This window comes from Aotus nancymaae, unplaced genomic scaffold (assembly GCF_030222135.1).
Source record: "Aotus nancymaae isolate 86718 unplaced genomic scaffold, 86718_ANA_hifiasm-v0.15.2.pri h1tg000057l, whole genome shotgun sequence".
Classification (NCBI taxonomy): Eukaryota; Metazoa; Chordata; class Mammalia; order Primates; family Aotidae; genus Aotus; species Aotus nancymaae.
Window position 1 is genome coordinate 27,770,050 of NW_026988471.1, and position 27,815 is coordinate 27,797,864.

The window sequence follows — 27,815 nt, forward strand, 5'->3', positions numbered from 1 at the left end:
TTTTTTCCTTAACTAAAAAAAATATTTAAAACTAAAGCTGAGATGTCTTTTTGGTGTTACAAAAAGCCAAATGTACCTCAGAAGTAGGTAATTGATGTTTGAGAGCTAACACTAACGAAGCTATATTCCCATAATAAAAGCAGTTCTGCTGATCATTGTTTTGATTTTCAGGGGTAGTCTTATAAACTAGCATATTTGCTGAAGTACATTTGAATATTATCTGTGTTTCCTCTTTATTGCCTCCTTTTTACTTTTATATTAATGGAATATATAGCTTTTGCATGTGGAGGCCTTTTTTTTTTTTTTAAAGCCTCTTATTGACCTGACAAAGGAGTCAGCAATTTTTAGCAAGAAATATTTGGACTTTTATTTTATGGTTGAGATGAGGTCTCAGTCTCACGCAGGCTGGAGTGCAGTGGCATGATCTCAACTCACTGCAGCCTCTGCCTCCTGGGGTCAAGTGAACCTTCCACCTCAGCCTCTGAGTAGCTGGGACCACAAGCATGCACTGCCATGCCCAGCTAATTTTTTGTATTTTTAGTAGAGATAGGGTTTCATCATGTTGCCCAGGGTGACCTAGAATTCCTGAGCTCAAGCAATCAGCCTCCCAAAGTGCTGGGACTGTAGGTGTGAGCCTCCATGCCCAGCCTTTATTTTTATTTTTTTAGAGACGGGGTCTTGCTCTGTCACCAAGGCTGGAATGCCCTAGTGCCACCACAGCTCACTGAAGCGTCAACCTCCTGGCCTCAAGCAGTCCTGCTACTATGCTAGGCTAATTTTGTTTTTTGTTTTTTTTTAATCTTTTGTAGACACAGGGTCTTGCTTTGTTGCCCACGCTGGTCCCGAACTCCTAGCTTCAAGCAGTCCTCCCACTTTGGCCTCTCAAAGTGCTGGGATTACAGGTGCAAGCCACTGCTCCCAGCCTATTTTCTTAAATGCCATTTCAAGATCAAATGAGAGCTCAGCAGTAAATTTAAGGTTAAAGGGAGACAGGGGAGATGTTGGTGAATGGAGATGATTACAAGTTGAGTCCAGTAGAGCAAATAAGAAACTGTTCTCTCTATGCACCATTCTACTTCACCTCATCCCACAAGTTACTGGAAACCATATTATCTTATTGTTCAGTAATGTAAAAATATCTCATTCCATCTGAACAGCCTTTAGAGGTTTTAATATGATACTCTATTGGGACTATAACAATATGTTAAAATTTAATACATAGTTGATATCTTTTTTGTATTTGTTTTGATCAGAAAGTGGAGATAATGGTTGCTAAAGTTTAGGGGACTCGTAATAACATTCCAAGAAAGTGTGTGAAGCTAAATCACCTACTGACAATTACTATTTAATCTCCCTTTCTTCATAGCACGTTGTGCTAAGTGATGCTATTCTGGCATCCTACTACATGCAAGATGAGAAGGCAGGCCAAACCTTAAAGGATGCTGGCTCTGAAGTCTTTTAGGTCTCTTCAGCTACTAGGCCCCAAGCTGGCCATTTCATCAGCAGCAGACTTGAGGCACATCATGAGGAACCATTAACAATGGAAATAGAAGTCAAAGATCATAGAATTTCTAACATTATTTTAAACCATGGAATCAAATAGGGTAGTTTGCTGTCTGTGTGACTTTTCTGATTTTTAAAATATGGGCATGACTCTTTTTAAAAGATTGTTATTATATGAGTAAATTTTAGAAAACTGACTGTTGTATTTATTGTTTGTCAGTACGAGGATGTCGACCAGGAAAGATTGTGCAGATGACTGAAGCAGAAGTTCGGGGTTTATGTATCAAGTCTCGGGAGATCTTTCTCAGCCAGCCTATTCTTTTGGAATTGGAAGCACCACTGAAAATTTGTGGTATGTAAATGGGTAAAGTTGCAAAAAACTCTTTTGAATCCTGTTTTTCCTCCCATGTTTTCATTAAAGATGATCTAGAGAAAACATTTTCTGAAAATTTTGTATAAAACAGAACAGTAGGCTTTACTAAATAAAAGTGTATAAAAATTGAAATCTTTATACTAATGACAAGTTACAGACAAGAAGAAAATACTTGGTATATTTACAACAGATAAAAGGAGTTCTGTTTGTAATGTATAAAGAGTTCTTAGAAATAAATAAGAGAAAGACATTCCAATATAAAAATAGCAAAGGAAGAGGAAGATCTTAGAAGAAATTCAAATGGCCAATAAACAACGCAGGTTCCTCAGCCTCTCTAGTAATCAGTGATGTGCAATTTAAAACAAGTCTCCAAATCTAGTCAGATTACAAAAAAATACCAAAGATTAATGTTTAATGTTGTCAAGGATGTCAAGAAAAGGGCATTTTAGTACACTGGTTAGGAAAAAATAGGTATATAATGTAGGGGGTCTATCTGGCAATATCTGTGGTCTTCTAACTTTGATGTTAAATTTATTTTGAAGATTATACTACTTTATAACTTGTATTCTTTTAAGTTTTACAAGTAGCTTTTTAACAGTCCATTGTACAGTGCCCAGCACATAAGAGATACTAGCTAAGTAAATGTTTGTTGAATGGATCAATTAGTGTAGAATTTCACACCTTCAAAGTAAGAGGTAGTAGTTCAGGGGGAATAATCAGTCCCCCGTTTAAACTTAAATGAAGCAAATGTAATTACTTAGAGGTGATCTCAAAATGATTAGAATTATTTTTTGAAGGTGTTCTTTAAAATATAGAAATAACTTTGAAGGTAATAGAAGTTATTTGTACTACATATTTCTAAAATTTTACTATTTGTCTCCATATTTGGCATTAAAAAGTGACCTAAGTTAAACTGCCAGATAATGATTGTTTTAGTTATCTATTGTTGTATATTAAATCATTCCAAAACTTTGCGGCTTACAGCAACATTAATTTACCATCTCGTAATTTCTGTGGGTCAGGAATTCAGGATCAGCTTAGTGGGTCCTCTGGCTCTGGGTCTCTCACAAGGCTCCAATTAAGGTGTGATCGTGGGCTGCAGTCATCTGAAGGTTGAACTGTGAAAGGATTCAGTTCCTTATAGGCTGATGGACTAAGAGCCTCAGTTTCAAATGAGCTGTTGGCCAGAGGCCTCCCTCAGTTCTTTGCTACGTGGGATGCTTCATTAGACAGCTGGTTTCATCAGCAAGCGTGGAAGAAGGTGAGAGTGCAAGCAAGATGAAAGTCACAGTCTTTTGTAACTTAATCTGGGAAGTGACAGCCCATCTCACTTTTGCTTGTTAGAAGTAAGTTACTAAATATAGCCCATACTCAAGGGCAGGGGAGGATTACACAGGATGTGAACATTGGGAATCATTTCATAGAAACTGCTTATAACAGTAACCAATTTTTGTAAAACTGACTTTTTCTCTTTTTAGGAGATATTCATGGACAGTATACAGATTTACTGAGATTATTTGAATATGGAGGTTTCCCACCAGAAGCCAACTACCTTTTCTTAGGAGATTATGTGGACAGAGGAAAGCAGTCTTTGGAAACCATTTGTTTGCTATTGGCTTATAAAATAAAATATCCAGAGAACTTCTTTCTCTTAAGAGGAAACCATGAGTGTGCTAGCATCAATCGCATTTATGGATTCTATGATGAATGTAAGTGAAAATAAAGACATAGAAAAGTAATTCATGGAAAGATTGCCAAATAATTTTCTGGTTCAGAAGAGTTCCTTTGATTCAGAGTTTTTTCAAAATAAGATTTATCAGGCATAGGCCAGGAAGAGGAACCTGAAACTGGGAAACATTACTAATTAAATTGGTTCCTTCAGATCTCCTTGGTCATGTTTCAGATTGACTGCAGCTTACTTGGCTGAAGAGGCTCTTTTAAAATTAGTTTATCTAGTAAACCATCCAGGTGAAACAGAAGTCTGTGGCTTCTGGTTTTCTAGTGTCCATTAAGGTTTTAACTCTCAGCATTCTTGTGGTATGACAGAAGCTCTTATTAGTCCTGTGTCACAAGAATTATTGAGAACTTCTATGAAACTATTTAAAAGTCAAAGTTTAATATTACTAGAATTTAAATCTGTGTCTATAAATCTTGAAAGACAAAGATACTGAATACTTTGGGATATCCTTATTTTTATTCTCTTTTTCATTAGTAGGAAATCACTGATTTGGTTTTGTGTAGTAGTGTTTCCAAGTATTATTAAAATACCCTACTAGATTCAAATGTGGTCTTTTGGTTTTATTAGATAAGAGTACAAAAGTATATGTTTGGTTAATTACAACTTAGAATCAATTATAATGATTTTCAAATTGAATTCTTTTTATTGCTGTTTTCCCTATTAGAATCAACTTTTGCTTTTTTTTTTCATCCTTAATTATGTTAGAGACCTATTCAAACTCCTGTCTTCTCAATTTATATAATGATTTAACAAAGTTTGAGGGTATATGTGCCAGGCACTATTGTGAACACTGTGCATGAAGCAGTACACAATACAGATGATATCTGTTCTCATGGAGCTTACATTCTAATAGGAATGATTCTGTATTTGATTTTATATTGTATTTTTATTTCTGAGATGTGATGTGTGGTTTGAATTCTTAAATCAGACTAGAAGAGAGAAAGTGGGTTTGAGTACATCAAACTACAACATTCTTCCTAAAGCTACATCAGAGATGGAGGCAAGAATGTCATTGGGGATAGAAATGACATCAAATAAAATAATGTATGGGAGAGCAACTTGTAAACAGTACTTTGAGTTATATACTTAATAAAGGAGCAGGCTGTGGCATAAAAGCACAGGAAGTTAGTACTTATGTCTTTCATCTCTTCCCTAGGTTAGTAGTTGTACCTTATTACCAAATTCAGGAAAATCTAATGACTCTAAAAAGGTGAACATACGCTTGAGGTTGTCTTTGTTGTAGCTTTTTATGCTAGGCTACAGGAAAATTATAGCCTTTGTGCCTCTATTTATACTTGCTATGGTGCCAAGTTGTAATTCACACAAAAGAGAATACCAGTTAAACACTTGGAAATTTTCCTTCCTTGGCAGTAAGTTTATACTGTGTTTCTCAATGCACTGTTAAATGGACAGTTTCCAGAGGCACCTTTTCACTTTTGCCTGCTCGTTTGGCTAGTTCGCACATAGGAGAGGAAAAAATGAACTAACAGCCTATTAGACTGTTTAAAAATTGCTATATTATAATGATCTTAAAAGACAGGTTGTTTGATGCATTTCATAAAACCCTTAGCACAATCTTTGGGTTTTTTAAAGTGTTAGATTTGATTAGGTTTATTTAAGTTGTCAGAAATTGTATTTGTGATGTACTACATGATGTTTTGAACATCATGAGAGGATCTTATCTTCCTACCTATAACCATTGCAGAATGGTTTTAAATCTAGCTGATTTAACATATGCACTCAAAATGTTAACACTTACAATTTAGCATTTTGCAAAGATACAATATAGTGTTTTGACTATAGTCACTATGTCATACAATAGATCTTCTGTATTTATTCCTCCTACCCAACTGATACTTTGTATTCTTTGACCAACATCTTCCCATCCCACCCTTACCCCCAGCACAATCTTTGAAGTCTCGGTAACTTTACTGAAGGTATTGAATGTTTATTATATTTGTTGCCTTTTAAAAAGTATGGTAAATAACATTTATGCATTATAGAAAAAGTTCTCTATAGATAAACATGAAGAAAAAAATGAAATCATTCATAATGCTGTGACTTTGAGATAACTGATGAGAACAGTTTTAGATTTTTTAATTTATTCTAACTATTCTTTTTGTAGGCAAACGAAGATTTAATATTAAATTGTGGAAGACCTTCACTGATTGTTTTAACTGTCTGCCTATAGCCGCCATTGTGGATGAGAAGATCTTCTGTTGTCATGGAGGTAGACTAGCAAATTTGCCTTACAGATTTTTCTTATTCTTTTATTATTCAGAAAATACTTACAGTAATTAGACTGTGGGAAAACAAAGCAGTGCTTGTGTGAAAACTCAAGTGATTTAAAACTGTTTTAAACATGGCTAAAACTTTTTTTAATAATTAGAAATTTATTTATAAATGAAAATGTAATGCTTTAAATATAGTTTCACATATAAAGAGGATAACTAGAGTTGCTAGAGAAAGTCTCCTTTGCCTCGAGTTTTGACAGAAAGACACCTCTGCTATTTATTAGTAAAAATGAGAGGATTATTATCTTCCTACCTGTATTGAAATCTTTCAACAGAATGCAAATAAAATTGAGTTTAATATTCACATATATCAGGAATTCTAGGCTTCATATAATATGTCTGCTTTAGCCTTAATAATAAAATAATTTTTGGTAGATTGGAAGTTACTTTGGCTTATGAAATAAGCTTGAAGTTCATTTTGAAAGTTTATTTGAAAAATGAATGTATATGTCTAACACCTGGTTAGTTGCCATGAAAATATGTAGATAGTTTATGATCTGACGATCTTGAAGAGTTAACCTATTGCTAAGATATATTTATGAAACAGATAATAGAGTAATAAAAGGTATTTAATATGTCAGTACTTTTTAAGACGGTAATTATGAGAAGTCAGGAAGAGGAAAGATAGACTGGACACATGTGTGAGGCATGAGAAGTAAAAAGGACTTGAGACACTCTTTGTTGTCTAGTGATAGGGTATGTGTAAGAACTGACCTGACTAGAATGTCAAGAATATGCTGGAAAATGATGGGATCAGATTATGGAGATTTGAATATTGAACAAAGGAGTTCGTTGAATAATTTAATAACCGTGTTGGGTTTTTGCACAGGGAAGTAATTTAATCGAAATAGTGTAAGAAAATTAGTTTTTCATCAATATACGGGAAGAATTAAAGTGGAAAAAACGCTGAAAAGATAGATGCACTTGCCTAGGCCTGAGGTAATCAATGGTTTATTCTCTGGCAGAACATAACTCACTATATTACTTGAAATATGTTTTCCAGTAGGTATTAAACATGTAATGAATTTTAATTCTTGTACATTAGTTTAGCTAAGGTTAGAAATGTAGCAGTATGGATATGAATGTTTACCTTTATTCCTTGTGATCATACTTGGATTGCCTACCAGAGAGAAATAATAGCTTATATTTATGTACAACTTTAAAGATTGCAAATTATTTTTATGAGCTTTTCCTGTTAATCCTTCTGATCAGTAATTTATGACTTCATGAAAATAATGAACATGTTGGAGTGGGATTCGAAAAGAAGGTCTTAGGGAACCAAGTGAGACATTTGAACTTGGAAGTGAAAATGTTTAAGATCAGTATAAGAAGTAGCAAAAGTGGTAGGAAGGGTTGCAGTTGATTATGTTCCTGTGAAGGCAGGGAATAGTTGGAAAAAAGAATGGTGGGCTTTTTTTCCTTGCGAAGTCTTTTGAAATAAAAAGGAATTTCATTTCCCTGGTAGGGAAAAATGGAAAAAACAACGTAACTATAATGCTCTATTGTATCAACGTGGGATTCATAATAACTCTGTGTTGACCTTTAAGACACTAAAAGGAATACTTTAAGTATTTTTAAGAATCTGAACAGCAGCTCTTGAATTCCAGGGTTGGGGGGAGTATTTTTAATTTCACAAAGCGAATCTATTTTGAACAAATGCTTTTTATTCAGTGACTATTAAAATATTAAAATGTTTAGCTATCAGGACTATGTCTCATCTTTTTCTTTATAGGATTGTCACCAGACCTGCAATCTATGGAGCAGATTCGGAGAATTATGAGACCTACTGATGTCCCTGATACAGGTTAAGTATAGAGAGAAGTTTAATTAATTGTTTTGTGTGAAGTGTTGGCATATTTGAACCTGATTATATTCAATGGAAGTAGGATTGGTTTATGTAATAAATAACAGAGCTCTTTTTATAGTCAATAAGCTAACTACAGATTATTTACAGTACACAAAATTTTTTACTTTGCACTAATCCTCAAAATGCAGAACCTTTTATTTATAGTCATACAGTTCTGTCACATTTAGTTGATTACAAAAAAGATCTTGGTATTGATTCCTCCTATCTTCCTATTTTTCTGAATTTTCTTATTCATATTGGCATTGGTTATGTTTTTCAAAAACTTGTTAAATTAGCCAAAAAATTTTTCAATTAAAATAATCTGTTCTTTGCTTCTTAGACAAAGATACAACTACCTTCTTTTCAATTGTCGAGTAGCTTTTTATTCTTTTTTATATCCTCTATTTCAGATTTTTAGAGCCTTTTTCAACGGGGTGTGGGAAGGATTTTACTCTGTTGCCCAGTCTGGCCTCGAATTCCTAGGCTCAAGCAATCCTGCCTCATCTTCCTGAGTAGCTGGGACTCCAGGCATATGCTAAGCCTGGCTTAAATTTTTAGAGCTCTTAGGCTCTAGAACCTGTGAACAATTCTGTAAAAATTAGATTTGAAAATCTGTGGGAGGGCGGGGAGCAGTGGCTCACACCTGTAATCCCAGCACTTTGGGAGGCTGAGGCGGGTGGATAACCTGAGGTCAGGAGTTTGAGACCAGCCTGGCCAACATGACAAAAACCTGTCTCTACTAAAAATACAAACATTAGCTGGGCATGATGGTGCATGCCTGTAATCCTAGCTACTCGAGCGGCTGAGGCACGAGAATCGTTTGAACCCGGGAGGCAAAGATTGCAGTGAGCTGAGATCCGCACCACTGCACTCCAGCCTGGGCTACAGAGTGAAACTGTCTCAAAAATAAAAGAAAGAAAGAAAAAATAACAGCAAAAAATGCTAGTTGGGACTACGCATCAACCATTATAAATGGTATAGATCCTCTGATGTCAGTAGCCATGTAATACACTGTATGTTATAATAAATTGTATTATGAGCTTTTTTATATAACACAACTTGTGTTATTTTTTAAAGTATACATTTTATCGTAATTACAGAATACGTTTGACTAAACCTAATAGAAACTAGTATTTAAACAGCATCTTACTTAAAATGCTGTTTTTAGCCTGGTGCACTAGCTCATGCTTGTAATTCCAGCACTTTGGGAGGCCGAGGCAGAAAGATCACATAAGACCAGGAGTCAAGACCAGCCTGGGCAACATAACACCCATCTCTACCAAACAAAAAAAAAATTTTTTTTTTTTTAATTAGCTAGGTATGGTGACGCCCCAACTACTCAGGAGGCTGAGGGAGGAGGATCACTTGAGCCCGGGAAGTTGAGGATGCAGTGAGCTGTGATTGTGCCCCTGCACTCTAGCCTGGGTGACAGAGCGAGACCCTGTCTTAAAAAAACACCTAAAATGTTATTTTTAAAATAAGGTATATAAATATGTATTACTAGTCATTCTTCAGAATTTCTGTTTATAGTTCAGATATAAATTTCGAGTGTTACATGCTAAGCTTCTATTTTTAGCTATTTTATTTATTTTAGCATAGTTTAATGAGAAGTTGTTGAGATGCTGAAAATGGTTACTTTAATCTTTGATAGTGTCTGCAACCTTTAGAAATTTAATTTATAAATTAATATATTATTTGAAACAGTAGCCTAGTTGATTGTGATGCTAGTTCATTAAACAATGAATCTTGACTCTGAAATTCTTATCTTGATTCTGTTAAATTTAAAGAATTTCAGATTATTGTTGCTACCATTGATTTTTTTAATGCATCCAGACTATTGTGTTTCCTAAACCTAATTTTATACAGTTTTATTGTCACACTGAAATTATAGTTTTTTTGTTGTTGTTGTTTTTGAGATGGAGCCTCCCTCTGTTGCCCAGGCTGGAGGGCAGTGGCACAGTCTCGACTCACTGCAACCTCCGCCTCCTGGGTTCAAGTGATTTTCATGCCTCAGCCTCCTGAGTAGCTGGGACTACAGGTGCACACCACCATGCCTGGCTAGTTTTTTTGTATTTTTAGTAGAGATGGGGTTTCACTATATTAGCCAGGCTGGTCTCAAACTCCTGACCTCGTGATCTGCCCGCATCAGCCTCCCGAAGTACTAGGATTACAGGCATGAGCCACTGCGCTTGGCCAATTATAGATTCTTAATACCTTAGCTTTCTACTCACTGCTTCATCTCTGGAAACAGGCTGGAAAGTGTGAGAGCATTATTAAGCACTGGGTGGGTGTGTATTTTTGAAGAGTCAGCATCAATCAGAAGGGGCGTACAAATTGAGATTGACTATTCCAGTGGATTTTGTGTGCTAGTGAATTTCTTAGAACATCGTAGAGGGAGCTTGGGGCATATCAGCAATAGAAATTAAGAGTACGTTGCCACTAATTCTGCAAATGGTTTTATAATTCCTCTATCAAGATATGATGTAACTGAAAATGAAGATGCCCTTTCCTCCTAAACCATACTATGATTTTTATGGATTCTTTAAAATTCTTAAAACTGACGTACTCTTTAAAAAATATCTTCTCTTAGCCACTGTAATTCTTAGAAAATCACTTACTATCACCATCTCAATATTCACCCTTCTTTTAATATCACTGCAATTGGACTTTTACCTACTCTCTTACCTTCAATCACCAAGAAACTGTTTTCATTAAAGTCTAATGATCTAATTATAAGTGGCACATTTTTGGTCTTTTTCCTATCTACTTGTTCATGGCACATTTTCAACTTTTAGGCAGTTCTGTCCCCTTTAAGGATAACCTTTACTATACTAATCCCTTTGGCTAGATCATTCCTTCCCAATATTTATGCTCATTCTCCCTCATCTGCCTACCTATTAAATGTTTGAATTCCTCAGAATTAATTTACCGGTATTCTCACTTTGTATTCCCAAGGTGGTCTGGGTCCTTCCTTAAGATACCTGCTACCATTAATATGATGACAATACCCAGATAAATATTTTTAACCCTGACCTCTTTTCCAAGGCCCCAAAAATTACTAAAGTCAAGGATCTGAGCTGATTTTGTTCCTCCACACTAAAAAAAAAAAATCCTCAGGACCTCAGTAGAAAATTTTTTTTTTTCCCTTAAGTGATCTGTACGTCGAATACAATTCCATTGAAATCACAATTGAGTTTTTTATGGAATTAAGCAAATTGTTTTTAGCGTTTATGTGGAAGAACAAAGGATCAAAAAGTAATGAAGACAATCCTGAAGAAGAAAAAAAAAGGATACTACCCCTACCAAATATAAAGACTTGTTAAAAGCTCTAGTCTGTTATTGGCTCAGGGATAAATAAAATAGACTAACGGAATAGACTGTGGTGCTCAGAAACAGTGGAACTATAAAGAAAGGATAAACTATTGAGGAAATACCACTGGGTTCATTCGTTATTTATATGGAGAAACTGTACACAAAGATGAACAGCCTTTTCCATATATTGTTGTTATAAGTGTGTGCCATACACATACTTCCTATACATGGAAAGGGTTGGAAAGTTCTACCTTTAGAGGCTGTGGAAGATTATATTTGTATGGTTGCTTTACCAAAAATGTTAAGTTACATAGGCTGGAATATTTGGGCAAGTGATTGTCATTGTTTAGTAAAAGGTAAGAGGGCAGGAGAGGAACTGAAATGTGATGTAGATGTGCTGTGTTCTATGAATCTATAAATTTTTTTCTTAATTGCTGTATTTCTGTCCTTTAAAGGTTTGCTCTGTGATTTGCTGTGGTCTGATCCAGATAAGGATGTGCAAGGCTGGGGAGAAAATGATCGTGGTGTTTCCTTTACTTTTGGAGCTGATGTAGTCAGTAAATTTCTGAATCGTCATGATTTAGATTTGATTTGTCGAGCTCATCAGGTATGAAATATAATACTCTTAATTTCTTTCTTCTTTTTTCTTTTTTTTTTTTAGAGACAGAGTCTTGTTCTGTTGCTCAGGCTGGAGTACAGTGGCGTAATCTCTGCTCACTGCAACCTCTACCTCCCAGATTCAAACAATTCTTGTGCCTCAGCTTCCCAAGTAGCTGGGGCTATAGGCGTGTGACACCATACCTGGACTCTTAAACACTTATTATTTGTTAACTTCACATAAGCCCTCTTATTTTGTTTTTGAGGAAATGTATCCAAGAAAGCTAAATGACTTGTACAAGGAAAGCAGTAGGAGAGGCAGCAAAGCCACTTTCTGGATCTCACACTTAACAATCTAATGATTTGTTAACCTTTTATCACCCTAAAAGAGGAAACATTTCAAAACATTTTGGGGCTGGGCATGGTGGCTCACATCTATAATCCCAACACTTTGGCAGGCTGAGGTGGGTGGATTACTTAAGCACAGGAATTTGAGACCAGCCTGGGCAACAAAATGAGATCCCATCTCTACAAAAAGTCAAAAATTTAGCTGGGTGTGGTGGTGCGTACCTGTGGTCCCAGATACATGTGGGGCTGAGGTGGGAGGATTGCTTGAGCCTAGGAGGTGAAGGCTGCAGTGAGCCATGTTTATGCCACTGCACTGCAGCCTGGGTAAAAGAGCAAGACCCAGTCTCAAAAAAAAAAAAAAAAGAATGTATTTTTGTAGTACACAGCAACCCTAACAAAAATTTCAGTGCTGCTTAGAAGCTTTGTAGACATGATTTAAATTTTTTTTTTTTTTTTGAGGCAGAGTCTCACTCTGTCACCCAGGCAGGATGCTCACTGCAACCTCTGCCTCTCAGGCTCAAGTGGTTCTCCTGCCTCAGCCTCTGGAGCAGCTGGGATTACAAGCACGCACCACCATGCCCGGCTAATTTTTGTATTTTTAGTAGAGACAGGGTTTCACCATATTGGCCAGGCTGTTCTCAAAACTCCTGAGCTCAAGTGATCTGCCCTCGTTGGCCTCCCAGAGTGCTGGAATTACTGGCATGAGCATGAACCACCGTGCCCAGCCTGATTTTTTTATGGTCTTTGTATATAATGGTGATTTTGATGAGAACAAACCACACTGTAAAAAGGCATATTTGAGACCCTTGAAGAATTTGATTCTGACCAAGTGTGGTGGCTCACGCCTATAATTCCAGCACTTTGTGAGGCTAAGGTAGGTGTCGTTTGAGCCCCAGGAGTTGGAGACCAGCCTAAGCAACATGGCAAAACCCCGTCTCTACGTAAGATACAAAAATTAGCTGGGTGTCGTGGCATGCACCTGTAGTCCCAGCTTACTTGGGAGGCTGAGGCAGGAGAATTGCTTGAGCTCAGGAGCCGGAGGTTGCAGTGAGTGGAGATCGCACCATTTCACTCTAGCCCGGGCAATGGGAGTGAAAGCCAGTCTCAAAGAAAATTTGATTATAGACTCAGTAATAGGGATCAATTATTTTATTTAATTTTTAAAATTCTTTATTTTTTGTTTGAGACTGAGTCTCACTGTGTCGCCCAGGCTGGAGTACAGTGTTACAATCTCGGCTCACTACAATCTCCACCTCCCAGGTTCAAGTGACTCTCTTGCCTCAGTCTCCCAAGTAGCTGAGATTTCCAGCGTGAGCCACTGCACCCAGCTGATATCAATTATTTTAGCTGTGTCATAAACATTATTGTTATGTAAGAAGAATGTCTGTATTTTTCCAGGAATGCATTCTCAAGTGTGTAGAGGTAAAATGACATGCCTGGGATTTGCTTTAAAATCATATCAGCAGAAAGAAAAGAGGAGGAGGAAGATAAATGAAACAAGTGTACCAAAATCCTGATACGTATTGAATCAGGGTGATGAGTTAATGGGAGTTAATTGAAATCTTCTTGATCTACTTTTGTGTATATTTAAATTTTTCATTATAAAAACATTTATACAGTTTAGGGTTTTTGGTTGTCTTTTATGTCCTCCACTACTAGATTGCATACTGTCTAAGGAAGGGATTACGACTTGTTTTTGAATTTCGATTGCTTTGTACAGTGGCTGACATTGCAGCATATTGTATCATGCATACATAGTGTTGAATAAATTAACTAATAAAAGCATAGTAAGTATATGCTATCCCACAGTACTTCCCTTTTTTTCTGGGGCTTTACTCCCTGTGACACTTTACTACTGCCTTTTTTTATCCTAAGTGATGAGTGGATTTTCAATCTTTGCATATTATATATTACATGCCACTTTTATTTAGCAGGATTTCTCGGTGGTTCTGTTGAAATGAGGTCATGTTCCCACATCCGTTGCTTTTCGCAAAGTAGTTTTTTAAATCAGTAAAATTGTGTTTATGATTTTGATAAATATGCCTTCTGTTAGATAACAGGGCAGAATTGCTAAGTTTCCCAACTAAAATGACCCCTGATAATCGTTTTTTTTCAGCCATAGGTCTTTAGTCAGTGGGCTTTTCAGAAATAAATGACAACTTTTAAAAATCAGGTTACTGAACTATACTGGTTTCCTTGGTCTTTTCTTTTCCAGAAACTGCCAAAATCCTTTTGTGTTATTTTCAAATATTATCTCCAAAATTCTACAAATACCCCTTTTTAATGAAAGATGAACAAGTAAAGTAAGCAAACTAAAAAACCAAAAACTAAAAACATGGAGTTCATAACCAGCCTGAGCAACATGGCAAAACCTGAAACCCCATCTCTACAAAAAAGTACAAAAAACCTAGCCGGGCTTGGTGGCACACACCTGTGGTCTCAGCTACTCGGGAGGCTGAGGTGGGAAGATCACTTGAGCCCCAAGAAGTCATGACTGCAGTGTGCCAAGATCATGCCACTGCACTCTAGCCTGGGTGACAGAGCAAGATTCCATCTCAGAAAATAAAAATACAGTGTTGGCAGTTAATTTAAGGATTATGATCTGTGTAAATTAAACTCAGCTTAGTAATGTTTTCAATGCATAGCCATATAACACTGATAGATATTTTTAAAGCAAAGCAAGAAGTAAGCTCTTTGCAAAGTCTTCCATTGTCTAGTTGTTGCTCGTTTAATTAAGATTTCTGTAGTTGTATTATAATGCCCTCATCAAATTTGTACTTGGTATTCCTCCCAAAAAATGTAGATTAATTAAAATAAATTTAAAACTTAAAAAAAAAATAAAAGTACTTAGTGTCCCAGCTCCCTGTTATACCTATTATACCTATTAGCATATTTTATTTTTGATTCTTGGGGAGCCTTGGAAATGGCATGATTTTTAAGCTTTGAGGAGTGATGAATTTATTATTCCAATTAAGATTAATTGTTGCCATTATAAAAAAGGCACACCAATTTTAATGTTCATGTTTAAGAATAAAAATTGCAACTTCCAAAACAAAACAGGGTCGTTTTTTGGGGAGTAGGGCACAAGTCTTAAGCCACATTAATCTTAATTAGTATAGATGATTCAGAGTTACCTACCACTAAATGTTTTTTCTTCTGATATTTCCTTTGACAGGTGGTGGAAGATGGATATGAATTTTTTGCTAAACGACAATTGGTCACCCTATTTTCAGCCCCAAATTATTGTGGCGAGTTTGATAATGCTGGTGGAATGATGAGTGTGGATGAAACTTTGATGTGTTCCTTTCAGGTAAGATGTAAATATAAATTTATAAGAACTAGAAATCTAAAAAAAACTATTATCAGAATTCCTTTTAGATTTGTGAACTTTCCTTGAGCAAGTTTTGAAAGTCATTTTAATTCAGAAGTGATTACCACTCACTCATTAGATATTTCTATTTTCAGTCACAAAGTTTACAGCATTTTTGGTATATATCAAATATGACCATTTTAGGGAACCTAAGTTATGTCAATCATTCTTGATTCAGATATTTAAATGGTTAAATTCCTCTATGACCTGTTGAATAGTGGCTTACTAAAAGAATGTGAACACTGTGAATAGTTTAGGCTTTTGTTTTTTGCAAAGTAAATGTGTGGAACAGACACTCAGAAAAGAGAATTACAAACTCAGATGAAAATAAAGTAGAATAGTTTCCTAAGAAAAAAAACTTTCAGAATAATATTAAAGTACCCATTGTCATAGGGACATTTGGTTTTTTTTTTGATAATGCTCAGATTCTTTTTTTTTTTTCTTTTTTTTAATACATGACATGGTATCCATCAAATCCAGAGTCAGCCACAGTCACATCAACTTTTTCCAACATTCCTGTCTAAATTAGAGAGTGTTATAATTTTATTATTATAATTTATATGTGTTACTAGATGCAAGGGGTATGTGTGCAGGTTTGTTTCATGTGTGACTTACATATTGCTGAGGTTTGGTGTGTGAATGATCTTATCTCCCAGGTAGTGAGCATAGAGTTTTTCATTCCACAACCCCCCTCACCCTTTCCACTCTAGTAGTCCCCAGTGGTTGCCACATTTATGTCCATGTTTACCCAGTGTTTAGTTCCTGCTTATAAGTGAGAACATGTGGTATTTGATTTTCTCTTCCTGCATTAATTCACTTAGGATAAAGGCCTCCAGCTGCATCCATGTTGCTGCAAAGGACCTGGTTTCCTTTCTTTTTGTAGTTGCGTAGTATTCCATGGTGTGTGTGTACCACATTTTCTTTATCCAGGTCACCGTTGATGGACATCTAGGTTGATTACATGTCTTTGCTTTTGTGAATAGTGCTGCGATTGTTTTTGTCTTTTTTGGAAAACAATTTCTCTTCTCTCTTCTCTCTTTTCTCTATTTCTTCTCTCTTCTCTCTTCCCTCCCCTCCCCTCCCTTCCTTTCCCCTCCCCTCCCCTCCTCTCCTCTTCTGCAATATATACCCAAAATAGTGGGATTGCTGGGTCGAATGGTGGTTGTTTAAGTTCTTTGGAAAATCTGCACACTGCTTACCACCATGGCTGAACTAATTTACACTCCCACCAGCAATGTGTGAATATTCTGTTTTCTCCACAACCTTGCTGACATCTATTATCTTTTAACTTTTTATTAAAAGCCATTCTAACTGGTGTGAGACAGTATTTTGTGGCTTTAATTTACAGTTATCTAATGATTAGTGGTGAGCATTTTTTCATACATTTGTTGGCTGCATGTTTGTCTTTTTATCTTTTGAGAAGTGTCTGTTCATGTCCTTTGCCCATTTTTAATGGGGTTGTTTTTTGCTTGTTGAACTAAGTTCCTTATAGAGTGTGGATATTAGACCTTTGTTGGATGCATAGTTTGTATATTTTCTCCCATTCTGTAAGTTGTCTGTTTATTCTGTTGGTAGTTTTATTTTGCTGTGCAGAAGCTCTTTTATTTAGGTCCCACTAGTCAATCATTGTTTCAGTTGCAATTGCTTTTGGGGACTTTGTCGTAAATTATTTCCTAAGGCCAGTGTGCAGAATGGTATTTCCTAGGTTTTCTTTGAGAGTTTTTAGAGTTTGAGGTCTTATATTTAAGTCTTTACTCCATCTTGAGTTAATTTTTGTATATGGTGAAAGAGGTCCAGTTTCAGACTTCTGCATATGGCTAGCCAGTTATCCTAGCACCATTTATCAAACAGGCATCTCTTCCCCATTGCTTGTTATTGTTGACTTTGTTAAAGATCAGATGTACAGCTTTATTTCTGGCTTCTCCATCACATTGCATTGGTTTATATGTCTGTTTGGTACCAGGACCATGCTGTTTTGGTTACTGTAGCCTTGTAGTGTACCTTGAAGTTGGGTATTGTGATGCTTCTGGCTTTGTTCTTTTTGCTTAGGATTGCTTTGGCTATTCAGGCTCTTTTTCAATTTCATATGAATTTTAGAGAAGTTTTTTCTAATGCTGTGAAAAATGACATTGGTAGTTTGATAGAAAGAGCATTGAATCTGTGAACTAATTCGGGCACTATGGCCATTTTAACAATATTGATTCTTCTGTCCATGAGCATGGAGGGTTTTTCCATTCGTTTGCATCTTTTCTGATTTCTTTCAGCATTGCTTTATAGTTTTAGAGATCTTTCACCTCCTTGGTTGGCTGTATTCCTAGGTATTCTTTTTGTGGTTATTGTCAGTACACTTGTGTTCTTAGTTTGGCTCTCAGCTTCGATGTTTTTGGTGTACAGAAATGCTACTGGTTTTTATACATTGATTTTGTATCCTGAAACTTCATCAAAGTTGTTAATCAGTTCTAGGCACATTTTGACAGAGTCTTTGAGGTTTTCTATGTATAGAATTATTATCATCAGTAAAGATAGTTTATCTCCCTCTCTATTTAGAGATGCCTTTTATTTCTTTTTTTTTCTAAGTCTTCTTTTTTTTATTTTAATTCTTTTATTTTACTTTTAAGTACTGGGGTACATGGGCAGATCTTGCAGGATTGTTACATAGCTGTACACATGCCATGGTGGTTTGCTGCCTCCATCCGCCCGTCACCTACATTAGGTATTTCTCCTAATGTTATCCCTCCTCAATCTCCCCACCCCCGGCTATCCCTCCCCTAGCTCCCCGACCCACCAACAGAACCCAGTGTGTGATGTTCCCCTTCCTGTGTCCATGTGTTCTCATTGTTAAAAACCCACTTGTGAGTGAGAAAATAGGGTGTTTGTTTTTCTGTTCTTGTGTCAGTTTGCTGAGAATGATGGTTTCCAGATTCATCCATGTCCCTGCAAAGGACATGAACTCATCCTTTTTTATGGCCGCATAGTATTCCATGGTGTACATGTGCCATATTTTCTTTATCCAGTCTATCATTGATGGGCATTTGGGTTGGTTCCAAGTCTTTACTATTGTAAACAGTGTCACAATGAACATACGTGTGCGTGTGTCTTTATAATAGATCAATTTATAATCCTTTGTCTATATACCCAGTAATGGGATTGCTAGGTCAAATGGTATTTCTATTTCTAGATTCTTGAGGAATCACCACACTGTCTTCCACAATGGTTGAACTAATTTACACTCCCACCAACAGTGTAAAAGTGTTCCTGTTTCTCCACATCCTCTCCAGCATCTGTTGTCTCCAGATTTCTTAATGATCAACATTCTAACTGGCATGAGATGGTATCTCAGTGTGGTTTTGATTTGCATTTCTCTAATAACTAGTGATGATGAGCATTTTTTCATATGTTTGTTGGCCACATAAATGTCTTCTTTTGAAAAGTGTCTGTTCATATCTTTTGCCTACTTTTTGATGGGGTTGTTTTTTTCTTGTTTATTTGTTTTAGTTCTTTGTAGATTCTGGATATTAGCCCTTTGTCACATGGGTAGCTTGCAAAGTTTTTTTTCCCATTCTGTTTGTTGCCGGTTCACTCTAATGATTCTTTGTTTTGCTGTGCAGAAGCTCTTAAGTTTAATTAGATCCCATTTGTCTATTTTGACTTTTGTTGCCATTGCTTTTGGTGGTTTTTTTTTTTTTTTGAAACGGAGTTTCGCTCGTTACCCAGGCTGGAGTGCAATGGCGTGATCTTGGCTCACCGCAACCTCCGCCTCCTGGGTTCAGGTAATTCTCCTGCCTCAGCCTCCTGAGTAGCTGGGATTACAGGCACGTGCCACCGTGCCCAGCTAATTTTTCGTATTTTTAGTAGAGACGGGGTTTCACCATGTTGACCAGGATGGTCTCGATCTCTTGACCTCATGATCCACCCGCCTCAGCCTCCCAAAGTGCTGGGATTACAGGCTTGAGCCACCGCGCCCGGCCTGCTTTTGGTGTTTTAATCATGAAGTCCTTGCCTATGCCTGTGTCCTGAATGGTATTGCCTAGGTTTTCCTCTGGGGTTTTTATGGTGTTAGGTCTTATGTTTAAATCTTTAATCCATCTGGAATTAATCTTTGTATAAGGTGTAAGGAAGGAGTCCAGTTTCATCTTTCTACACATGGCTAGCCAGTTTTCCCAACACCATTTATTAAACAGGGAATCCTTTCCCCATTGCTTGTTTTTGTCAGGTTTGTCAAAGATCAGATGCTTGTAAATGTGTGGCGTTATTTCCAAGGCCTCTGTTCTGTTCTGTTGGTCTATATCTCTGTTTTAGTACCAGTCCCATGCTGTTTTGATTACCGTAGCCTTGTGGTATAGTTTGAAGTCAGGTAGTGGGATGCCTCCAGCTTTCTTCCTTTTGCTTAGGATTGTCTTGGCTATGCAGGCTCCTTTTTGGTTCCATATGAAGTTTAAGATGGGTTTTTCCAGTTCTCTGAAGAAGGTCAATGGGAGTTTGATGGGGATAGCATTGAATGTATAAATTACTTGGGGCAGTATGGCCATTTTTATGATACTGATTCCTCCTAACCATGAGCATGGAATGTTTTTCCATCTGTTTGTGTCCTCTCTTATTTCCTTAAGCAGTGATTTGTACTTCTCCTTGAAGAGGTCCTCATGTCTTTTGTTAGTTGTATTCCTAGGTATTTTATTCTCTTTGTAGCAGTTGTGAATGGCAGTTCGTTCTTGATTTGGCTCTCTTTAAGTCTGTTATTGGTGTATAGGAATGCTTGTGATTTTTGCACACTGATTTTGTATCCTGAGACTGCTGGAGTTGCTTATCAGTTTCAGGAGATTTTTGGCTGAGACAGTGGGGTCTTCTAAATATACAGTCATGTCGTCTGCAAATAGAGACAGTTTGACTTCCTCCTTTCCTAATTGAATACCTTTATTTCTTTTTCTTGCCTGATTGATCTGGCTAGAACTTCCAATACTATATTGAATAGGAGTGGTGAGAGAGGGCATCCTCATCTAGTGCCAGATTTCAAAGGGAATGCTTCCAGTATTTGCCCATTCAGTATGATATTGGCTGTTGGTTTGTCGTAAATAGCTTTTATTATTTTGAGATGCGTTCCATCAATACCTAGTTTATTGAGGGTTTTTAGCATAAAGGACTGTTGAATTTTGTCAAAGGCCTTCTCTGCATCAGTTGAGATAATCATTTGGTTTTTGTCTTTGGTTCTGTTTATGTGGTGAATTACGTTTATAGACTTGCGTATGTTGAACCAGCCTTGCATCCTCGGGATGAAGCCTACTTGATTGTGATGGATAAGCTTTTTGATGTGCTGTTGCATTCGGTTTGCCAGTATTTTATTGAAGATTTTTGCATCAATATTCATCATGGATATTGACCTAAAATTTTCTTTAGTTGTATCTCTGCTAGGTTTTGGTATCAGGATGATATTGGTCTCATAAAATGAGTTAAGGAGGATTCCCTCTTTTTGTATTGTTTGGAATAATTTCAGAAGGAATGGTACCAGTTCCTCTCTGTACATCTGGTAGAATTGGGCTGTGAACCTGTCTGGACCTAGACTTTTTTTGGTTGGTAGACTATTAATTGCTATCTCTACTTCAGACCTTATTATTGGCCTATTCAGAGATTCAACTTCTTCTTGGTTTAGTCTTGGGAGGGTGTAAGTGTCCAGGAATTTATCCATTTCTTCTAGATTTACTGGTTTATGTGCATAGAGTTGTTTGTAGTAAAGAGATGCCTTTTATTTTTTTATTTTGCCTGATTACTGTGGCAGGGACTTTCAGCAGTCTGTTGAATAGGAGTGGTGAGAATGATCATCCTTGACTCTTGTTTCAGTTCTCAAGGGGAATGCCTCTAGCTTTTCTCTTTTCAGTATGATGTTGACTGTTTGTCATAGATGGTTCTTACTATTTTGAGGTATATTCCTTCGATGCCTAATTTGTTGAGGGTTTTTCACCTGAAAGGATGTTGAATATATTGAAAGCCTTTCTGCATCTACTGAGATGATCATATGGTGTTTGTTTTTAATTTTGTTTATATGGTGAATCACTTTTATTGATTTGCATATGTTGAAACCTTGCACCCAGGAATAAAACCTTCTTGATTCTGGTAAGTTAATCAAATGTTGCTTGATGTGTTGCTGGATTCGTTTTCTTGGTATTTTGTTGACTATTTTGCATCTGTGTTCATGAGGGATATTGGCCTGAGGTTTTCTTTTTCATTGTGCTTCTGCTGGATTTTGGTATTAGAGTGATGCTGGCTTCGTAGAATGAGTTAGGGAGGACTTCTTCCTGGATTGTTTGAAATAGTTTCAGTAGGATTGGTACTAGCTCTTTGTACATCTAATAGAATTCATCTGTGAATCTTTCTGGTCCAAGGCTTTTTTTGGTTTATAGGGTTTTTATTACTGATTCAGTTTTGGAACTTGTTATTTTTCTGTTCAGGTCATGTGTGTTTCTATGAATCTGTTCATTTCTTGGGAGGTCACGTGTGTGGTCTTTGAATTTATTCGTTTCTTCTAGGTTTTCTAGTTTGTGTGCACAGAGGTGTTTATAATCTCAAGATATTTTGTATGTCTATGGGGTTGGTTGTAATGTGTCACCTTTGTAATTTCAGATTATGCTTATTTGGATCTTCTCGTCATTAATCTAAATAGCAGTCTATCTTGTTTATTCTTTTGAAGAACCAACTTTTGGTTTCAACATTTACATCTTAAAAAGAGGCCAGTTTTAGCTTTAGTGTGCTACTGCAAATCATTCTTGTTTACTGAGTATAATAGCTTCAGTACTTGGCTTTTGCAAAGGCTATTCTATATCCTTGATGTACACACACTATATTTCTCTTAAAATGCACTGGGGCTTTCCTATTCCTCTTTCTCATTGTCATATAATACTGTTTCCATCAATTAGTACAACTGAATAGTAAATGGCTGATTGCTCATTTACAAATTAAATATAGTAACCATACCTTATCCTTCCAGTAGTTGTCATAGTGGTGTTGGATTAATATATTCTTTTCACTGGGGCACTATTATGTTCTAAATAGTTAAAAAAAAATACTTCGTAAATCTTTCTATACTGTTTTATTTTTGGAAAATCATGACTTTTTTATATATAATGTAGGTTAAAGCTCTATTTATATCCACCAGAATGAGTGTGATTTTAAAAAGGGCATACAGTAACAAGTTTTTGCAAGGATTTGGAGGCATAGAATTTTCATACATTCATGGTGGAAATAGTGTTCTCATATGATGCAGCAGTTTTACCTCTAGGTATATGCCCAAGATATATGAAAACATGTTGATACAAAAGCTGTTACATAAATGTGCATAACAGCATTATTCCTTATAACCGAAAAATTGACACAATTCAAATGTCCATCAGCTACTGAATGGATAAATAAAATGTGGTACATCCATACAATGGATTGTACAATGTACAACTCAGCAATATAAAGGAATGAAGTACTGATACTTCAAAACTGGTTTTGAAACCCTAAGCAAAAGAAGCTAATCACAAAAGACCACATATTATATGATACCAGTTATATGAATGTCCAGAATAGGTAATTCTGTAGAGACAAAGTATAGATTAGTGGTTGCTTAGAGTTGGAGGGTTTGGGGAGGTGTGGAGAGCAGGAATGGGGAGTGACTACTGATGGCAGCAAGCTTTCTTTTTAGGGTGACAGAAATGTTCTAAAATTAGATTTATATCAATAAAGCCATTTTAAAATAAAAAGATCGATTTATTTATAAAGCTAAGGTCTGAAGAGTGTGGTGTGGAGAACAAGAATGGGGAGTGACTGCTGATGGGAATAAGCTTTCTTTTTAGGGTGACAGAAATGTTCTAAAATTAGATTTATATCAATAAAGCTATTTTAAAATAAAAAGATCGATTTATTTATAAGGCTAAGGTCTGAAGAGTTTGTGACTTGTAGGTTAATTACTCTCCTAAATTTTAATATATCAGAATTAAAATGACAACATAGATCTTCTGACTCTTAAACCAGTGTTCTTTCCTCACAACAGAGATAACACTAATTTGAAAAAGTTTTTTACTTAAATCTAAGGATTAGACTGTTGGTGGAGGCCAGGCGCGGTGGGCTGAGGCGGGCAAATCACAAGGTCAGGAGTTAGAGACCAGTCTGACCAACATAGGGAAACCCATGTCTACTAAAAATATAAAAATTAGCGGGGTGTGGTGGTGGGTACCTGTAATCTAAGCTACTCAGGAGGCTGAGGCAGGCGAATTGTTTGAACCCAGGAGGCGGAGGTTGCAGTGAGCCGAGATTCTGCCACTGCACTCCACCCTAGGTGACAGAGTGAGACTCCGTCACAAAAAAAAATAATAATAAAAATTTAAAAAATATGAGTGGAGTGACAACAGAGTTCAGACATTTGGACACTCTTTAAACATAAGAAATGTTTATGGAACTTTGCTATTCTACATTTTTATTGCACTTTTGCAATTTATGCCGTTTATTGAAAAAACAATTGTAACGATTTTCTTAAACATATGTACTTGAAAGAATAACGTTGTTTTTTAATAATTTACTTTAAGATATTGAAACCATCTGAAAAGAAAGCTAAGTACCAGTATGGTGGACTGAATTCAGGACGTCCTGTCACTCCACCTCGAACAGCTAATCCACCGAAGAAAAGGTGAAGAAAGGAATTCTGTAAAGAAACCATCAGATTTGTTAAGGACATACTTCATAATATATAAGTGTGCACTGTAAAACCATCCAGCCATTTGACACCCTTTATGATGTCACACCTTTAACTTAAGGAGACGGGTAAAGGATCTTAAATTTTTTTCTAATAGAAAGATGTGCTACACTGTATTGTAATAAGTATACTCTGTTATAGTCAACAAAGTTAAATCCAAATTCAAAATTATCCATTAAAGTTACATCTTCACGTATCACAATTTTTAAAGTTGAAAAGCATCCCAGTTAAACTAGATGTGATAGTTAAACCAGATGAAAGCATGATGATCCATCTGTGTAATGTGGTTTTAGTGTTGCTTGGTTGTTTATTTTGAGCTTGTTTTGTTTTTGTTTGTTTGTTTGTTTGTTTGTTTTTTCGCTAGAATAATGGCAAATACTTCTAATTTTTTTCCGTAAACATTTTTAAAAGTGAAATATGGGAAGAGCTTTAAAGACATTCACCAACTATTACTTTCCCTTGCTTATCTACTTAGATACCTGTTTAATCTTACTAAGAAAACTTATGCCTCATTACATTAAAAAGGAATTTTAGAGATTGATTGTTTTTAAAAAAATACGCACACTGTCCAATCCAGTGATTTTAATCATACAGTTTGACTGGGCAGACTTTACAGCTGATAGTGAATATTTTGCTTTATACCGAAATTGCCACTGATTTGGATTTGTGCACTCTAATTTTTAACTTATTGATGCTCTATTGTGCAGTAGCATTTCATTTAACTTTAAGATAAGGCTCATATAGTATTACCCAACTAGTTGGTAATGTGATTATGTGGTACCTTGGCTTTAGGTTTTAATTCGCACGGAACACCTTTTGGCATGCTTAACTTCCTGGTAACACCTTCACCTACATTGGTTTTGTTTTTTTGAGTTTTTGTTACTGTTGTTGTTGTTTGTTTTTAGATCCACAGTACATGAGAATCCTTTTTTGACAAGCCTTGGAAAGCTGACACTATCTCTTTTTTCTCCCTCTATACGAAGGATGTTTTTAAATAAGAATGCTGGTCAGTGGGACATTTTGTCAACTATGGGTATTGGGTGCTTAACTGTCTAATATTGCCATGTGAATGTTGTATACGATTGTAAGGCTTTTGTCACTAAAGATTTTTATTCTGACTTTTCATAATCAAAGGTCATATGATATTGTATAGACATGCTTTGTAGTGAACTATAGTAGCAATAATTTCTGTACCTGATCAAGAGTTTATTGCAGCCTTTCTTTTCCTATTCTCTCTTTTTTTAAGGGTTAGTATTAACAAATGGCAACGAGTAGAAAAGTTAATATAAAGATCTTGGAAGGAGAGAACTTACAGGACACAGATTTGTGATTCTTTGGCTGTGACACTATTGGATCTGTTTCTAAAAGCTTTTATTGAGCATTGTCAAATTTGTAAACTGCATAGGGATGGACATCATATCTATAATGCCCTTCTATATGTGCTACCATAGATGTGACATTTTTGACCTTAATATCGTCTTTGAAAATGTTAAATTGAGAAACCTGTTAACTTACATTTTATGAATTGGCGCATTGTATTACTTACTGCAAGAGATATTTCATTTTCAGCACAGTGCAAAAGTTCTTTAAAATGCATATGTCTTTTTTTTCTAATTCCATTTTGTTTTAAAACACATTTTAAATGTAGTTTTCTCATTTAGTAAAAGTTGTCTAATTGATATGAAGCCTGACTGATTTTTTTTTCTTACAGTGAGACATTTAAACACACATTTCATTCACAGTTACTATGTCCTTGACATATATTAAAAAGATTCTTTTCTGAAAGTGTTCATGATCTGCATATGATATGTTAGGTTAGGTCACACAGGCTTTTATCTGAGGTGATTTAATTAACTTCCTGATTGGAGTGTATAAGTTGAGCAATTTTCAATAAAATTTTAGTTGTGTTCTTTTAGTAGTCATAGTGAAGCAGGTCTAGAAAATAAGCCTTTGGCAGGGAAAAAGGGCAGTGTTGATTAATCTCAGTGTTAGTTAAACCACATTAATCTGCATCCCATTGTCTGGCTTTTATAAATTCATCCAGGTCAAGATTAAGTATGTTAGTTAATAGGAATCTTTTTTTTTTTTTTAAAGACTGTGAAAAAGTAATCACTACTTAAGCTAATTAATATTGGTCATTAAATTAAAGGGTGGAAATTTATCATGTTTAAAAATTATTCAAGCACTCTTAAAACCACTTAAACAGGCTCCAGTCATAAAAATGTGTTCTTTACAAATACTTGCTTGGTAATGCTACTTGAAATAAATAAAACTTTGTTTCTTAGGAGAAAATTATTCTGTAATTCTAGTGTCACTAATTTATATTGTTCTTCCCTCTGATTTTCTAAGGTTAGTGATTTTTTTTGTATACAATTTAACCCAGATGTTATGACATTCAGAAATCATGAAACACGGTAGATATCTTTTATAATATGGTGTATCACATGGATTATAAAGCAAGGTTATGGTCAGTTTCTCTTCTTGAAAGAATCAACTACAGTGAATCCTTTGCATTTGGACTTTTAACATTCTTTGCTTTAATTTTGCCCAGGGACAAATTGTAATCATCACCAAGACTGGTTTGTGCAAAGCATTGAGTCATCAGGTATTTAGAGCCTAGCCAAATACTCAGTATCCATGCTGCCATATCCCTTTATTGTAAAAAATACCTAAACATTCGTGAAGTTTCTTTTTAACTCAAAAATGCTGGCAAGAAGAATTTTAAAGCTTAAAATAGGTGGTAAATTTGAAGTATGAGTGTATTCAGGAGAAGCATATGATTTTCAAAAAATTTTTTATTCAAGGCAAAGCAAGGAACATCTTGAGATATGTCTCTTAACAATATAAATATGTATTATTTTAAGCCAAGGAGCTGAAATATGTCTCAGTTTATAAATTCAGGTATATTCTTTTTGTCTCCATGGCAACCATAACTTTTGAACCAAAAAGAATTTTTTTTACATCTTTATGCTGAAAACGTGTTTAGAGTAGGAAAATGGTCAGGCTGAATTTGCTGTTGCTCCCTAATGAAATCCACTTCCTGTTTTCCTTGTGAGTCCATGCCTAAATCAAAGCTGCACCTGAGAAGAGACTTAATACAAGCCTGACTGTACTAGTGGTATTGCTTAGAAATAGGCTGTCCCTCTTCCTAGTAGATCTTAATGTTTTATAATTTCTTAAAACATCTAAAAATTGGGACAACATACTTTACACAATGATCAACAGTTAAATAGGAAATAAACTAGTTCCATGTAAGTAGACACCTAGAGTTTTAATTGCCTTTATAATGTTTCTTCAACAAAAGTGAAACTTAGATACAATTGTGATTGGATACTTAGATACTAAGTGAAACTTAGTGTAAACAATTTTGATCTGTTAAATTGAAGTTTACCTGTACATTTGAATGCCAGAATTTATAAATAAATTCCCCTGGTTAGGAAATTTTAAAAGTCAAAGCTTGTTTTCTTCAACCACTACCTTCTACATTGGTTGACTTAGACTATAGCTTTTTACGTTTTTCATTGTAATTTGCCTTCTCATGCAGATTGCCGATGTTTTATTAAACCTTATTTTTACAAAAATGACCATAAATCTTTGCTTCTTTCCTCTTAAGGATCTTTGCTAGCTTATGTGATTATGAAATCTTATAACACCAAATTGGGGTATATAGGGTAGAAAGCAAGTGAACAGGGGTTGCGGGTAGGGAGGGTGT

At 35.8% G+C, this 27,815-nt stretch overlaps 1 protein-coding gene across 1 annotated transcript in view; it reads left to right on the plus strand.

Annotated features, from left to right (window-relative positions):
* PPP1CB (protein phosphatase 1 catalytic subunit beta) overlaps positions 1-25,782 on the plus strand; it is a 48,784-nt gene extending 23,002 nt beyond the window's left edge. The window contains exons 3-9 of the mRNA XM_012475436.2: positions 1,724-1,855; positions 3,355-3,585; positions 5,740-5,844; positions 7,641-7,712; positions 11,522-11,673; positions 15,187-15,321; positions 23,937-25,782. Of these exons, the coding sequence (XP_012330859.1) occupies positions 1,724-1,855; positions 3,355-3,585; positions 5,740-5,844; positions 7,641-7,712; positions 11,522-11,673; positions 15,187-15,321; positions 23,937-24,041 (932 nt within the window). The 3' untranslated portion in view covers positions 24,042-25,782. The remainder of the gene's footprint in view (positions 1-1,723; positions 1,856-3,354; positions 3,586-5,739; positions 5,845-7,640; positions 7,713-11,521; positions 11,674-15,186; positions 15,322-23,936) is intronic.
* Positions 25,783-27,815: the final 2,033 nt, after the last annotated feature.